General features: G+C 35.3%; 1 protein-coding gene across 1 annotated transcript in view; it reads left to right on the plus strand.

Moving 5' to 3' along the window:
* Window positions 1-16,565, plus strand: part of HERC2 (HECT and RLD domain containing E3 ubiquitin protein ligase 2) — a 211,665-nt gene that overhangs the window by 92,225 nt on the left and 102,875 nt on the right. The window contains 14 exon segments of the mRNA XM_043991382.1: window positions 1,787-1,820; window positions 1,823-1,849; window positions 1,852-1,904; window positions 1,907-1,937; window positions 6,653-6,867; window positions 7,375-7,506; window positions 7,621-7,749; window positions 7,858-7,921; window positions 7,924-8,052; window positions 11,289-11,425; window positions 12,289-12,462; window positions 12,545-12,681; window positions 12,785-12,936; window positions 15,867-16,058. Coding sequence (XP_043847317.1) covers window positions 1,787-1,820; window positions 1,823-1,849; window positions 1,852-1,904; window positions 1,907-1,937; window positions 6,653-6,867; window positions 7,375-7,506; window positions 7,621-7,749; window positions 7,858-7,921; window positions 7,924-8,052; window positions 11,289-11,425; window positions 12,289-12,462; window positions 12,545-12,681; window positions 12,785-12,936; window positions 15,867-16,058 — 1,606 coding nt within the window.

Raw genomic sequence — 16,565 nt, forward strand, 5'->3', positions numbered from 1 at the left:
AGTAGGCTTTTTTGGACTTGAAACCAATTCATATTCACTTTTGAGGTGGTCACATGTTATCATTTTGACATTGCCCTCTTCTGGAATTTGTGTTTTGATCTTCCTATTACCATAGTATCTTTCTATGGTCAGGGTTTTTTTCTGTTTTTTTGCTTATTTTTTTTTAGCTTATTTTGTGACTATTAAAGTTGAGCTGTGCTCCTGGGGTAGAGGGTGTACTTATCTCAAGTTTCTTGACACTGGGGGCCAGGGGTCTGTTCACTGCCTTTTTCGTGCTGTGGCCTCTGGGGCTCACAGCTGCCACACTGTACTGGCTTGGTCTGGCCTAGTTGGGTCTGTTGTGCCTGATTCCAGTTTGCCTTCTCTGCTGGGGTAGAAGGCTTCACAGATGGCTTGTTGTGCCACTAGCCTGCTGAGGCAGGACCAAGGAGCCTCAGTTGCTGATTGGTGCCCTGGCTAAATGCCTCCTGATCACTAGCCTGGATACCATCTGAACTGGGCTGTACTCCCCTTCCACCCAAGTGAGACAGACCTTTCCTGAAGTCCCTCCAAGTTATCTTGAGTTAGAAAATTGTTTCATTCTGCCTTTTTGTGGGTTCTGTCACTCCAGAATCTGTTTAGAGGCTTGATTTAGCATTGTTTTTGAGGGAACCTGGGGAGAGCTCAGGCAGCTTCCTGGTTTCTCCTTTCATCTTGGCTTTGCCCTGCTACAGCTTTTAAATTATTGTTAAAATGATATTTAATACAGAAGATGTGGATATTTCTCAGAAGAAATGCAGTTTACATCCTTTTTGTTTAAATGTTCTTAAATTATATTGAATGTTGGAATCATTCAATATTGAATTGGATACACCAACTCATATTGTTGTCTTAAGGTTGGTATGGACCAAGAATTTGGAAAATTATTTAATCGCTTCTTTTAAAGATATTTTGTTTTGGTATTACTATATAACTTGAAATAGCAAAAAAAATCATTTATATAATAATACAAAGTTAATTAAGGCAGTGTTCTTCCGTTGAGGATAATTACTCTGGATGTGAAATGGCTAAGTTACTTCCTCTAGAAAATTTCTGCTAAAGTTAATGAATATTTATGTTGAACCTTGCCTTTACATAAGATCTTTTTTTAAAAACATGAATAATATAATCAAAGAATTATCATTTTTTGGCAACTTAGAACTGTTTCTATAAGTAAGACTCTATATTAGATGATTAACAATTGAGTGAAGTTTAGATTTTTTATTTTTTGACAATGAATTTTGAATCTGATTAATATTTTTTCCTTTTTTTTTTGGAAAGGGTTCCTTTTTAGTAGAGCATCCACTTGATGTTTTTGGCCACAGTTTGTGGAGGGGAATACATAGTTACATAGTTCTTTTGGTTTTCCACAGGGTTGCTTAGGAATATAAACATTTTATGCAAGGTATATGTTGAAGACCTAGGTACTTTAGACCTAGGAACTTTCTATTTCTTGAGTAATTTTTCAATTTAAATGTATCTGTAGCTTCATTTTTGATTTATAATTAAAAGGTACATTTGATATATGTCATCAAATTAAGGTGCTTAGAAACTTTTCAAGTAATGTGCAAAAGAGTTTAATTTTATCATTGAAGCACGTTTATTTTTAGACAGCGGTTGTGTTCACGAATAAGTGGGAAAACAGGAACTGAAATTGAGTTTTGAGATTATTCATTTTTTAATATATAACCTGTGGATTTTCTTCTTCTTTATCATTTTAAATTAAATCTATATTCTCAAGTTGATGATGGATTTTTTTTTCTAATAGCCTGACAAGGAAGTGATTACAACGCCAGATCTTAGCGTCTTTCTTCACCTCTCATAGACCCTGAACGAATCTGGGTCTCCTTCTGGGACTTCATGCTTCCTATTTAGCAATGAGTACAACCCATTGTCTCCTGTGGAGGTTGAATGTGCCAGTAAGAAAAAAATTTTTTCCTTTGGAATTAAAATATTGATTAGTACATTAAATTGTCCTTAGTATCAATTTGCCATTAAATAGCATTATGAAAGATGGGGTATTGTTGTTAATTAGTAAAAATAGTGATCAAGTCACTCTTACATTAGGAAAATAAAGATTATTACAGATTTTTAAATTTGAAGTGATATTGGAAGGATAAACATTAGAATACATCTAGGAATAAATCAAATATATTAATACATGATAACATTATTTAATGGCTTATAAATTGTCTAGCTTGCAAACTGTCAGGAGGGCCTACTTTGGAGTGTGCTAAATTTAATATCATTCCTGCTCTGATTTTATATATTTTGAGTGAAGAGCTCAAGATAAAAATGTGCAATGATATTTGCCTAATTAAAAATAATCCTCTCCTCAATTTGTAACTAATTTGCTTCATCAAGCTGATGGGAAACTTGTTACTTTTAAACTCTTATTTTTGAGAGTATTAGTGTATTTTTTATGGTCACTCATCAGTTCTTGTATTATCACTTGTTTTGGTTGCTATGAGTTAAGGGAAAGTATTCAGTTTGTCTATTAGAATACTACCAAAATTATGTGGGTTTTACGATCCTAAAAATAAGTTTGCCTTCCACTAAGTAGTTTGTTTTTCATCTGTGAAGAAGTGACATTGACATTTCCACCAAAGTGCTGTTAATTGAAAAGTAACCATAGCATTCCCTTGCCATATTACAGATAAATGCCTTATGAATATTATAAAAGAAATTTTTTCTGGAGGTACATAAGATCATTTACAGATAAAAGTGCCAAGATAGGATGTAAGGTGACTCACTATTTGTTACTCCTTTGCTGTAGATTACACTTAAGAAACTAATTTTACATATCTTTCAAATGTCAGAGATTTTGACATTCCTGTGTTGTGATCTAATTTATTTTGTTCCTTCTGTGCACTTATTAGTAAACACCAATCCCTCTACCTCTAATTACTTTCTCAGGCTATTACCCCTGCTCAAACTTCACTTTTTCTTCCTTCCCAACCCTGACTTATGGTTAACTAGTTCATCTTCATACTGTCATCAATTCTAGAATCCCTTTCCCATTTGTCTTTTTGCCACTCATCCCTTGCCAAATCCTAACTGGATCACTCCAACCATCTACCCTCTCTATTTTTTACTCCTGTGTTGCTGGGTAGAAAAAGTCACTCATTTGAACTCACTAGTACAGTACAAGATTATATTTTCTCATGACCCTCCTTCATCACTCTCATTTCTCTTTCCATTTTTTTCCTCTACCTCACTTATTTTATCTTCAAAGTCCTTTTTGAGCGCTTTTTATAGCCTGAAACCAATTCTCATATTTTTCCTTGGAAGCTTTGGATTTTGGATCCCTGATGTTGCTATCATTTTCTGAGGTGCACCCTTGATCTTCCTTGTTACTAAAGAAGCTTTCTATGGTCTGCATCTTCTCTTGTCTGCTCATCTTGCTGTCTTTTACTTGACTTTTAACTCCTTCTTAAAGGGGGCACTGCTTCAGAATGTACTGTCCCAAGTTTCAGGGGTTTAAGGTGATATTTAGGGAGGGAAGGTTCTTCACTCACTTGGCCCTGTTCTCTGGTTTGGTCGACTTGCTAATTAACCAGTCAGCAAAGCTTTGTGTGTTGTGGGTTGTTAGCTCCAGAGAGCCTGTGTCTCTCCCCCACGTTGGCCACTGCTCCTCAAGCCTCTTCCTGGTTCCCAGCAGGGGTGAAACACCCAAGTTCTGCCTCAGCACCAGCAGAGACCCTCTGTAATTTCCCTCCAGCCAACTGCTCAGCCCTTTCACACCAGACCTTGAGCTTACTTCCAGATGACAGTGGCATTGCAGCTGATTCAGATGCTCTGGAGGTCTCTTTCTCTGGCTCAGCCTTCCTGAGACTGGATCTGTGTCAGTGTGACCGTGGGGTTGGGTTCCACTCCTGCCCCAGCACAGTAGCCCCCTCCTGCTGACCTTCCAAGCTGTCTTTGGCTGGAAAATGATCTCGGCCTGTTTTTTTGTGGGTTCTGCTGCTACAGGAATTGTCCTATGGCATATTTGGAGGTTTTTTGGAGTATTCGTGTCATGAGTTTGAGGGCTTACTGCCTTTCCCCCAAAATTATATTTTCTAATCTCCACTGGGCACCTCACTGCAGCAGGACAGTCTTACTCTTCCTTAATTGGTTCCCTGTCTCGCTTTCCACAGATGCTCTTCAAACGTTTTTTACTCAGTCCTCCCCTACCTGTCTTTCTCCCTTTTGTTTCTTCAGTTTCTTTACTTATCCACTCTCCCTTTTCTTCCCATATTCATTCTTTCCTTATCACTGGTTCCTTCCTGGTTAATTTCAAACACACCAATCTCCCCATCCTTCTAGACCTTGCTATCCACCTTAAATCTGTTGTCCTTTGTTTTCCCCTCCCCTTTCTCAGCCACATTCCTAGAATATGCTATTTATAGTTATTACTCTCTTCTCCTCAACTGAAACTGTTCTTTCCAAAGTTACTAGTGATCTAATTGCCAGATGTGATGATCATTTTTTATTCATACTTCTAGTCCTTTGTTCTGTATTCATTACTGTTAAACACATTCTTTCCTTCTGGATTCTCTCTTCTCTTTTTCTTATATATCTAACTCCTCATTGCTGGCTCTTCATCCACATTAAACTCCCTAACTGCACATACTCTAATGCTTTGTTCTGGGTTCTCTTCTCTCTCTACAGTCTTTTCACAATGTCTTTACTAACCATGGCTTTAATACTAATCACTATGGAAGATATGACTTTGAGATCTGTATATCTAGCCTGAGTGTGTCTCCTGAATGCCAATCCAGTATCACCAACTCTCTGCTGCACATTTCAAGTTGGAGATATTTTGAATCCAGCATTTTCAAAATATAACTCATTATCTTTTCCTCCCCAACCTTTGCCTATATAGAACTTGTCACCACTTGTTAAAATCCTACCATGTAAAAGCTGTCTGTTTTAGATACTATGCAATCCCTAGATAGAACGTGTCCCTTGTTCTCACAGAGCTTGTAGAAGATATAGGGAGGGAGCACACCAACATCTGGGGACATCAGGAAAGGCTTCTTGTAGAAGGTTGTGGTTGAACAGAACTTTGAAGAAACAAGGGATTCTGTGTATAATTCTGTTACATTTTTCCCTTTCTACACACTGCAGTTCAGCCATTCCTCCTTGTGCAAATTCCTCATATATAGCTTTCCATTCCCTGTCTCAGTCACTACCTTTGTGTTTACTGGCTGTCCCCTCCATGCCTGAAATCTACTGCCTTCTTATTTTCTCCTTTAACATTCCTGGATTCTTTTTTTTGTTTGTTTGTTTTTGTTTTTTGTTTTTTAGTGAGGCAATTGGGGTTAAGTGACTTGCCCAGGGTCACACCAGCTAGTGAGTGTTAAGGTGTATGAGGCGGATTTGAACTCAGGTACTCCTGACCCAGGGCCGGTGCTCTATCCACTGTGCCATCTAGCTGCCCTAGACTTCTTTTGAAGTTCAGTTCAAGCACTGCCTTCTACAAGAAGCCTTCTTGATTCCTCTGAGCTGTAGGTGCCTCTACCTCCCCTATTTCCCTTATATCTTTTTGCATGTCACCTATGTGTATTATTTAGTCTACCCAATAGATTGTAAGGTCCTCGAGAGTAGGAATGTTCACTTTTTTCTTTGTATTCCTAGCTCCTACCTTAGTGAAATATCACTGTTTGATTGACAGTGGGCAAGAACAGTTGTTTGTTGTTGTATTTAACTTGTCTTCCATGGCGTATGTCATTTCTTTCATATGAAAAGCTTTTCCTATCTTTTTTTTTAAAAGTCTTTATATTTTTGTACTCTGAAACTCAATTCAAGATGATCACTTCTTGGGAAGTGTTTACCTCAGAATTAATCTTATTGTGTTTACTCAGTATCCCTGCAAGGCATTTTTTTTGGGGGGGGAGTCTGAAGCTGTGATTTATTTCATTGGTAGTAGTATGGAAATTCCTTCCACTTGTTAAGAATAATAACCTGTTTCATATAGTTTTAGTGGCTTGGGTGACTTGCCCATTTTCCACACGTTAATATGTCTCAAAGGCAGGTCTCCTAACTCTTGTCTTCCCTGACCAGGCTGACCCAAATCAGGGCTTATGTACTAATTTTATTTTATTTGTTTTTCAGTATGTTAAAATTTAATTCATATTTTCCTTAAAAGTGTTCTTCATATTTCTTTGCATATCAACAACTCCTTGATATTGAAAACAATATTAATTTCTATAGTTCTTGGCCCAGAAACAGTGCCCTTCACAGGATAAGGACAAGTTGGATGTTTTTGACTGGGGAAATATTCCAACTTGCAAATGCAGCTATGTGAGCATGCTCAGTGTACAGCTTTCAAGGCATATAAATAATACCTTCCCACATTCCTGTTATAGTTTAAGGTTTACAAGCACTTTGCTTACAACCAAGGACATAAGACAAGTAGGGAAAGTTATGGATTTTCATTTTACATATGAATAAACTGAAACTTAAAGCAGCAGAGCAATTTGCCCAGAGTAAATAGCTAATAAGTATTTGGGATTTGAGGCCATGTTTTCTTGATTTCAAGTCCAACACTTTTTAGATTATACCCCTGCTATCCTCCTCCTGGTAAAGAATATTGTGGCTTACTATTGTGTCTACATTTTCTTTTAAACTTTGTTTCTACATTTCCCAGAGTGGCTTAAGTCATCTATATTCTCTGGAGGTTTGCAAACCAGTCAGATACATTACAGCTACAATGAAGAGAAAGATGAAGACCACTGCAGTTCTCCTGGAAGTACCACTCCAAACAAATCTAAACTATATTCCCATAGATTGACTTTGAGTGATCATTCCCAACCATTTTTGCAAGCCATTGCAGACAATAACATTCAGGATCATACTGTGAAGGTAATATTATTCTTTTTGTTTGTTTGTTTGTTTTTGTGTTTTTTATTTTGGTGAGGCAGTTGGGGTTAAGTGACTTGCCCAGGGTCACACAGTTAGTAAGTTTCAAGTGTCTGAGGCCGAATTTGAACTCAGGTCCTCCTGACAACAGGGCCGGTGCTCTATCCACTGTGCCACCTAGCTGCCCCAAGGTAATATTATTCTTACAATTAGTGTTTTAGTTAATTGAGAAAAGTATTTAAAAGTACCCAGAATCATCATTTATTAATGTTCAGTTTTATTATGTTATGCCACAGGCATTTTTCTGTCATTGGTTTCTGTATACTCTTAGGCTCATTTACATAACTAATGAAATACTGTTTTGCATTTTAAAGTACATAAGGGAAACATTTTTTTGGTAATGAATTTGGTTTTATATTAAAATAAAATTTCAGAATATTTCAAGTGTCTGGCACCAGTGTAGGTATCAGAGTATGTGAAGTGGTTAGTTTTAATTGTTTCTCTTTTCAGGATTTTTTATGTCAGATAGAAAGGTACTGCAAGCAGTGCCTTTGACCCAACCCAATAACATTTCCTCCTGAACATCCCGTTGAAGAGGTGGGGCGTCTACTATTATGTTGTCTTCTAAAGCATGAAGATTTAGGTATCGGTATTTTGGTCTTACATGTACTACAAATATATTCTTGGCTACCTTACTTTATGCTTATAGTACAAATTATGGTTTTTCTTTCTTTCTTTTTTTTAATGCCTTGTGTTGGTCATGTGGCCTTATCTTTAGTTCACCCAGTTACACTTGGTGTTGACCAAGTCAAACACAGAACTTTGCCCAAGTCTGTAGTGGATGTTTGTTAGTTTGTCTACCAAGCAAAATGCTCACTAATTAAGGTAAAAGTATATTTAGTATCATGACTCTATGTTTTCTTCTATACCTTCTAGTTATATGTAAAAAAATAAGTGACTGTCTTCCCCTCTACCGCTGTGTTTAACTTCCAGACACATCAGGAACAGGGCCGTTCTTATAAGGAAGTGTGTGCTCCTGTCATTGAACGTTTGCGATTCCTTTTAATGAATTGCGTCCTGCAGTTTGCAATGACCTTTCAATAATGTCCAAGCTTAAACTTTTAAGTTCTTTGCCTCGATGGAGAAGGATAGCTCAGAAAATAATACGCGAGAGAAGGAAAAAAAGAGGTAAGAACATAAGGAAAGTGGGAAAATACTATCATTTTTTTTTCTTGATTGTAAGGTTTTTTTGGGCAGGGGGGGCGGTGACTCCCATGTTTATAGTTTTTAACTATAGCTACTCATTAACTGTGATGTAAGTTGGCATATAGCCTTATAGCCATAACATCTTTTACATATGCTTATGATAGAAGTAGAAATCCTGATTATTTATCTAAGTTCCTTAATGTAAACCTTTAAATTTGTGTCCTTGAACTCTATTATAAAAATGAGTATTATTTTAGATTATTACTTTCTAGAAAGTAATTTCAAAATTATTTAATAATTATTATCACAATCAATATTTTTTTATTTAAAATTTAATAAATTTTATTATGAATAATTTTTTCAAAATTATGTGTATACTGGTAATAGACATTTAGTTAAACTTAGTATAATTGGATTAAACCTTTTGGGAATTTTTTTTTTATACCCAAGTTGATACATATTTCAGCCAAATCATCCCTCTGCATTTTTTTAAAAAGCACATTAGTGGGGCAACTAGGTGGCACGGTGGATAAAGCACTGGCCCTGGATTCAGGAGAACCCGAGTTCAAAGCCGGCCTTAGACACTTAACACTTACTGGCTGTGTGACCCTGGGCAAGTCACTTAACCCCTAATTGCCTCTCCAAAACAAAACAAAACACGTTAGTGATATCTTTTGTTAAGTTGTATTTTATTTTGGAAACGTAGTCCTCCCCCCCCCCCCCCAAAGTCTTCAATTCTTTTATCTCTTATGAACCTCTGCATTATTTTGTACTAAAGTTATGCATCTTTGTGAAAGTTCCCATATCCTTCTTTAATACTCTAACTCATCCAATACTCAACTAGCATTTTTTGTTGTGTTCTTTGGGACCCTTCCACCCCCCCACCCCCCACCCCCTTTCTTTATAAGTTCTTCTGTATAATTACAGTTCAACAAACATTTATCAAGTTTCTATTCTGTGTAAGGCACTGGGGATATGAGTAAGAAACATGACACTGTCCCAGCTCTCAAAGCAATTTGTCATCAGAGGATATAGGTTCAAATCCTGTTTTTACCAATTATTACCTTTGTGACATTAGGCAAGTCACTTTAACTTCCTGTGCCTTGGCTTCCATCCATTGAATGAGAAGATTGGATTAGATGACCACTGAAGTCTCTTCTGCTTCTAAAATTAGGATCCTATGGATCCTATATAGTACAACATAGTAGTTGAGTAATAAATACTTGTTAGTTGATCAGTGTTCCTTGAGTCAATCAGTTATGACTGCTATAAGTGCTATTGTTTATGTGGAATAAATTCATTTTAAGGTCAAGTTTAAGGTGCTTGTGAGACAGCAAGGTGGATATGTCCACCACCCCTCTCTTTTCTTCAGATTAACTGAAAAATGACTTTCTCTTGATGACACTTTTATCTCTTTCCTGTTGGATGCAGGCTGCTCCCTCTGTTCTTTACTGATTCACAGACCATGGAAGAAGAGAATTCATTTTTCTACCTTCCTTAGTGACTCAAGTTTTCATAATTTTCTTGTCACATCCCTGGCTAACCCAATTAGAGACTTCTATTTTCTGATAATTTGTCAAAAAATCTGACATCAGAGTTAATGTCAGACTTTGTAATTCTGTCACACATTATCTTACTACTATTGCTTTGTGTATATTCCCTTTGTTATTCTGAATTCTGAAATGCTAATCTTGAATCACAATTCCTGTACTTACATTTTCTCAATCTGTCAGTCATTCTGAAATTTCAGTTCCCTCTCCTTGTAACCTTTCTCCCCTTCATGTTCTCCAGTTTATTTTCTCCTTAGTTAATTTAGTTGTATGAATATTTATCATGATGGATGACTACATCCACTATCAATTGCTAGGTATCATGGCATGGTGGGTAGAGCTTTGAATATGGTGTCAGGAAGACCTAGGTTTGGATCCAACCTGAGATCCTTATCAGATTAGTGATCTGGGCAAGTCATTCTGTCTCAGCTTCATTTTCACTCTCTGCAAGAAGGGGTAATAATAGCACCTACTTCCCAGAGTTATTTTGTGAGGATCAAAGGAGAGTACTAAATGTAAGTAAGGTAGTATACATTAACTTTAAAGCTTGATGCTTTTTAGCTGCTGCTGTTACTATTACTCTGCTGCTAATTCTTGACCTTGGGTAGTTATTTCTGTCCTTCTGAGTAATGATGAAGAAAGTAATAATTATGCTGATTTCACTCATTACAAAGTTTTGTTGCTTTTAATCTGAGATGATTGGCCCTGACTGCTGTTTGAGAGTTTTTATTTAGATCTTATTTGATCATCTTTCAGATTCACTGTAGCCACTCTTCAAGACCTCCATTCATAACAAATGGTTTTTTATCTTTTATTGTGAAAATTGATGTCATTTTAAATGTGCTTCCTCAACTCCCTATTTCTCATTATTTTTATTTGAGTCAGTGGTTCCTGACTGTTTGCCAAGGCTAACCCATTCATTTCTGTCTTTGAGCCCATTTCTGTCTTTGAGGCCCTCACTTCTTCTAGTACCAAAATCCATTAATCCTGATTTTTCAGTTTTTCTTCTTCACTGTCTCCTTCCCATGTGCTTATAAGCACGTACATATCTCCAGAATCCTAAAATAAACCACTTTCAATCAACCTTACAGCCATTGTCCAAATCTTCCTTTTCACTGCCATATTTTTCACATTTATGTGACACAATGGTTTATAATATGATTTTTCCTTCTTTGGAACTTGACTAGCACCTCAGGGTCCTTTCAGATGCTAATGCCTCCTTCCTTCTTCAGATAATCATGTATATACTCAACATGTATGTGTACATGTTGAAGACAAGGAACATTTTGTTTTGTCTTTGTATTCCCAGGGCCTAGTATAATCCTTGGCACATTGTAGGATAATAACTTATGTTTACTGATTTATGCCACTTCAGGTTCTCTTACATATTTATCACAGTACTTTGGGAATCCACATAAATTCATAGTTTTATTTTCTGACAGCCAACCCAATTGAAACCCTGAAGCTGTATTTCAAAGAGAGGTTCTGAAATGACCTTTTATTTTGTTATTCAAGTATTTTGGTTGTGTAAGTTAATTTTAGCAAAATTCTAATGTCCTGTATGTAGATTCAAGCTTAAATATTTCTAAATTGAAATAGGGCTAATTAAATTATAAATTATAATTAAATACATTATTAAATGATAAGGTAGTATTTTTTCTAAAGCAGTACCCAAAAAATCAGAACCTACTGATGTGGAAGAGTCCAAGATTGGAAATGAAGAGGGTGACTTAGAAGAAGCATGTATTCTACCACATAGTCCTGTATCTGTAGATAAAAGACCTGTTCCAGTTAAATCACCTAAGGTATGTTATGTAAAGATGTTATTTGACTTGGCAGTTCACTGAATAGAAAAATAGTAACTTAGGAAAGGAGAGTGCCAATTGATATTCTGATTTTGTTCTTAGACTGTCTTTGAAATGAGTATGGTGTGATACTTTGCATATTTAGGTTGTTAATAAAATTTAATTTAATTTGTTGAATGACTTTAGGTTAGTGACATTGCTGTGATGAAAAATATGAGGTGGTAGTACCATATCAATCTTTATTATTGTCATTAATAATAATAATAATACTAACAATAATAATAACACCACTGTTACCTTGTTGTCTTTTCTGATGCTTAGTTTCTGCCATTTCATTGCATAATATATATTCAGTAACTCTGAGAAATTATTCTAATTATTAATGCATATTTATACATTATTATTAATAATCTTCACTGACATAGTTTAGAAATTGCAAAGCACTTTAGCTTTACTGTCTCATTTGATTCTTAAAAATCTTTGAGGTAGGTACTATGTTCCATTTTGTAAAACTTAAAAGAAGCCTTAGGAACTTTAAATTGAATGTAGAATTAGTAACAAGTGTTTGTAGTGAAAGAATTGTGTTTTTCAAAAAATTTTATTGACAAGTCTTTAAAAAATATTTTGGAAATATTTTATAAAAATTATATTTGTGTGTTTTGTATGCCTAAAATCTTGAATAGTTTGAAAAATTTTCATTCGTGACAAAAGTATATTTACATTATTATATAAATTTTGATTTGCACTAATGTGATTTTTTTTTGAAGTAAACTTAATGAGATGATTTAGTAGTTTGAACATTTTAGAACAAAAGTGAGTAATGACATTTAAAACCAATAGAAGCAACTCTTTCTGTTTTTAAGGATAAATGGCAGCCACTTCTGAGTACAGTTACAGGTGTTCACAAATACAAATGGCTAAAACAGAATGTTCAAGGCCTTTATCCTCAGTCTGCACTGCTCAGCACAATTGTTGAATTTGCACTTAAAGAAGAGCCAGTTGATGTGGAAAAGATGAGAAAGTGCTTGCTCAAACAGGTAAAACTTGTTGAGAACATGATGCTGCCATGTGTTTGATAATTTACAGGAGTCTAAAAGCTGCATATTTATGTTTTTGCAGTTGGAGAGAGCAGAAGTTCGTTTGGAAGGGATAGACACTATTTTAAAATTGGCAACCAAAAATTTCTTACTTCCGTCTGTACAATATGCTATGTTCTGTGGATGGCAAAGACTTATCCCAGAAGGAACAAATATAGGGTAAAATTCAGCATTGTTGTATTAATTTCTCAGGAAATTGTGCTATGAAGAAGAATATGCTTATATTAGAATTTAAATTGACATAAAATAATTATTTTTAAAGGGAACCACTTACAGATTGCTTAAAGGATGTTGATCTGATTCCACCATTTAATCGAATGCTACTGGAAGTAACTTTTGGAAAGTTGTATGCTTGGGCCATTCAGAATATTCGAAATGTTTTGTTGGATGCAAATGCTAGATTTAAAGAACTAGGTGAGCTTTGATTTACTTTGCCATAAAAATTCTGTTTTCAAAATAATTATCTTCATACTAATATAGAAGTACATACTTAAGGAGATAACATTACATATTATTGTCATTTGACTAGTTATTAAACCTACAAATACAAATGTTTTTTGTTGTGTTGATTTTTGATAGTTTTGCAAATTAATTTATTGCCCTGTTTTTAAGCTTTGTTTACTTACCTGTGTTTTTTTTATTATCCTGCTTTAAATGCTTTTAGCTTTTTAGCTCCAGGATTATAAACTAATTTTAAAAAAAGTCAGCTTCACACTTGTAGCTAGGATTCTAGCTGTACTGTCTAAAAAAATTTAATTAGTGGTCGCCAAGAAATTAGAAGCTTTAGCAAGAGTTTAGACTTTTAAAGCATTTCTTAGGGAGCATAAGAATTTGGTGAAGAGAGAGAAAGAGGCCTATATTCAGCTATCTATCTCAGGGAGCCAGTGTCTCCTGCTCCACTCCCCCTTGATGTCCTCGTGAAAGACAGAGAGAGCGAGCCTCTCCCCTTCTTCATCTCACAAGCCTCCTGTGCAAACCGGGAATATCTCATCCACATGTACATACAGCTCCAAGCTAATTGGCTGGTAGCTTTGATAGACAGTACCCACAGCACATGTCACTTCCTGACATCAAGGAACTGACCTTCCAAGCCACATGGCTTGCCTTCAGACGCCTTCTCCTCATGGCGGAGCTTTCCTACAGTAACTCTCTAGTAGATGGCGTCACTCCAATTGTCACACACTTAAAGTATATAATTATAAAATTTCAAAAGTTTCTGTTCTATCATTCTATTTCTGTTATAAACTTTTTAAGGGCAGGAAGTAGTATTTTATTTCTTATTTATTTCCAAGGTGCCTAATCGAGAACCTTTCACCCTATTAAAGAAAGTGTTGAATTGCATAGTAGTTATTATAGTGAATGAAGACATTGTTTAAAGAAACTTCTGTTGCATGTATATGAAAATGGAAAATTTTTTTGATGAATAGCTACTGACTTTGGTGCAAACATGGGTTTTTAAATAACATTATACCTTTGTAATGAAAAAAGAAGGATTAGGTAGTTTTGTTGTTAGAGATAAGGTTATATTACTCTTCACTGTGCTGGTAAAATAAGGAAATATGAACACAAAGAAAACTGTTTTATGCGAAAAAAGATCAGCTAGGGAGAAATAATGTGATATGGGGTAGAAAAAATGCTAGATTTGGAGTCAGAGGGCATAGATATATTGTTTATTACTTCTGTAACCTTGTGTAAGTTACTTAACCTCACTGGTTTCTCCATCCCTTCCAGCTCTAAATTATCATTCTGTTTTTCTCTGACTTAACAAAATTATGCTTGTTTTTTAACTAACCTGTTTGTTAGATAGTCTTGTATAGAATCTTGGCATTGGGGCTTGTAATGTGTTAGGTTATGATGGGATTTTATAGGTTAGATTGGGGGAGAGTTAATAGTATAAAGTGTTTGAAGATCATCTGTTTGGTAGTATAGGGCAGAGATGCATAGCCTTCTTCTGTGAACTTTTTTTTTTTGTGAGGCAATTGGGGTTAAGTGACTTGCCTAGGGTCACACAGCTAGTAAGTGTTAAGTGTCTGAGGCGGATTTGAACTCAGGTCCTCCTGACTTCAGGGCCAGTGCTCTATCCACTCACTGTGCCACCTAGCTGCCCCATGTGAACTTATTTTAAAAATACTTTATTATATTTTAGTATAATGAATTTTCTTTGTAATGCTATGCATATTATATATTTTAAAACATTCTGACAAGGGTTTCATAGGCTCCACTAGCCTGCCAAAGTTGTCTTATAACACATAAAAAGTTAACTCCTGATTGAAGGGAAAATAATTATAGAGATAATTTAACTCTTATCATGTAACAAAGTATATGTATCATATAATTGTAGACTTCTTTAATAAAGGGAGAATGGGGGCAGCTAGATGGTGCAGTGGATAGAGCACCGGCCCTGGAGTCAGGAGCACCTGAGTTCAAATCTGGCCTCAGACACTTAACACTTATCAGCTGTGTGACCCTGGGCAAGTCACTTAACCCCAATCGCCTCACCAAAAAAAAATTAAATAAATAAAAAATAAAGGGAGAACGTTTCTTGTATTCCCTGTTCTTCTTTTACAGAGTATTTTTACAGTTATTATCCATGTGGTAGCTTTCTGAAGATACTCCCTTTCTTTCCTTCCTTCTTTTCTCTCTATTTGGTGTAGTAATGGAGTAAAAAGAGAAGTTATGGCACAAAATATGCATACAACCTATGGTCAAAAAGCTGGAACCAAATTTCCTGACATAATATAATTTTTTGACTTAACATAATCTAAGCTTATTTATTTTTGGTACTGTTCACTGTTAACTAAGTATTGTGGGAGAAAGTGAAACAGGACCCTAATTTTCATATTTATAATGTCATGTAGTTGGAATATATGATTTAGGTCTCTTCAAATTCTAAAGTACCGATACTTAGATTTTTGTATATAGTTAGTTAATTTAATACTTTTAGAGTTAGCATATCCTTATAATCCTTGATCTCATTTTCCAAACACCTAATGCACCTATCATAGTACGGTCTTATTTATAAGCCAATTTTAGGGATAACTCTGTGGAAAAAAGTAAGTAACTTTTGGTTGGAATGTAAAAGGGATATTAAAAAATAGGAGGAGTAAAAACTATAACCAGGGTGATGAAAAATGTGTAAGAGGAAAAATCAATGAGGTCCTTAGAAAGAAATAAGGGATTTGGAGCTTTTTGGTGGCTCTACTTACCATGTTATATAGGGCAGTAAAATGGTATTTGCAGTAGGTAGAAATTGAATTTTTTTCTCTCTTTTTAATGTATATATATTACTATTATTTTTATTTTATGTATTTTACTCTACTAAGTATATTCTGATTCTTAACTAGGTATCCAGCCTGTTCCTTTACAAACCATTACTAATGAGAATCCAGCAGGACCAAGCCTTGGAACCATTCCACAAGCACGTTTTCTCCTGGTTATGCTCAATATGCTCACACTTCAGTACGGCGCAAACAATTTGAATCTTCTTTTGAACTCTGGCATGCTAGCATTGACTCAAACAACACTGCGATTAATAGGTAGACAGCCCTTTGGAGTTTTTTTAGTGCTGGTTTGTGAAATTCATGGTTTTGCTTTGGTAATATTTTCACATTTCTGAGTATTGCATTTTACAGGCAAACTAATTTGTCATGGTTTATTTAGAGATTTAATGATTATATACCTTGTCCAAAATCCAAATCCCTGCAATACAGAGGGATATATGTGCCTTATTTTGAATGATAATATTTTTATTTGGCTACTTTCAATTTCTTTGTTTTTCCCCTTTAAAATGAAAATCTATAGAAGTACTGTCTCAGGTCATTTTCAGAAGTGCTGGTGGGGCTGGGCTTTATTTTCAGTCACCAGTGAGAGAAGAGAAGCTCTTATTTCATATCACTTGACATTTAGCTTTAGCTCTAAGGAAGAACTTTTGAAACCATTAATTTACCCTGAACATTATTTTTAAAGGAGTTTGTTAAAACTCATTCTTTGGAGATGGATAATAATAAGATATCGATTTCTTTAGGAGATTTGGATGCTTTTCT

Source organism: Dromiciops gliroides, chromosome 3, assembly GCF_019393635.1.
Source record: "Dromiciops gliroides isolate mDroGli1 chromosome 3, mDroGli1.pri, whole genome shotgun sequence".
NCBI lineage: Eukaryota > Metazoa > Chordata > Mammalia > Microbiotheria > Microbiotheriidae > Dromiciops > Dromiciops gliroides.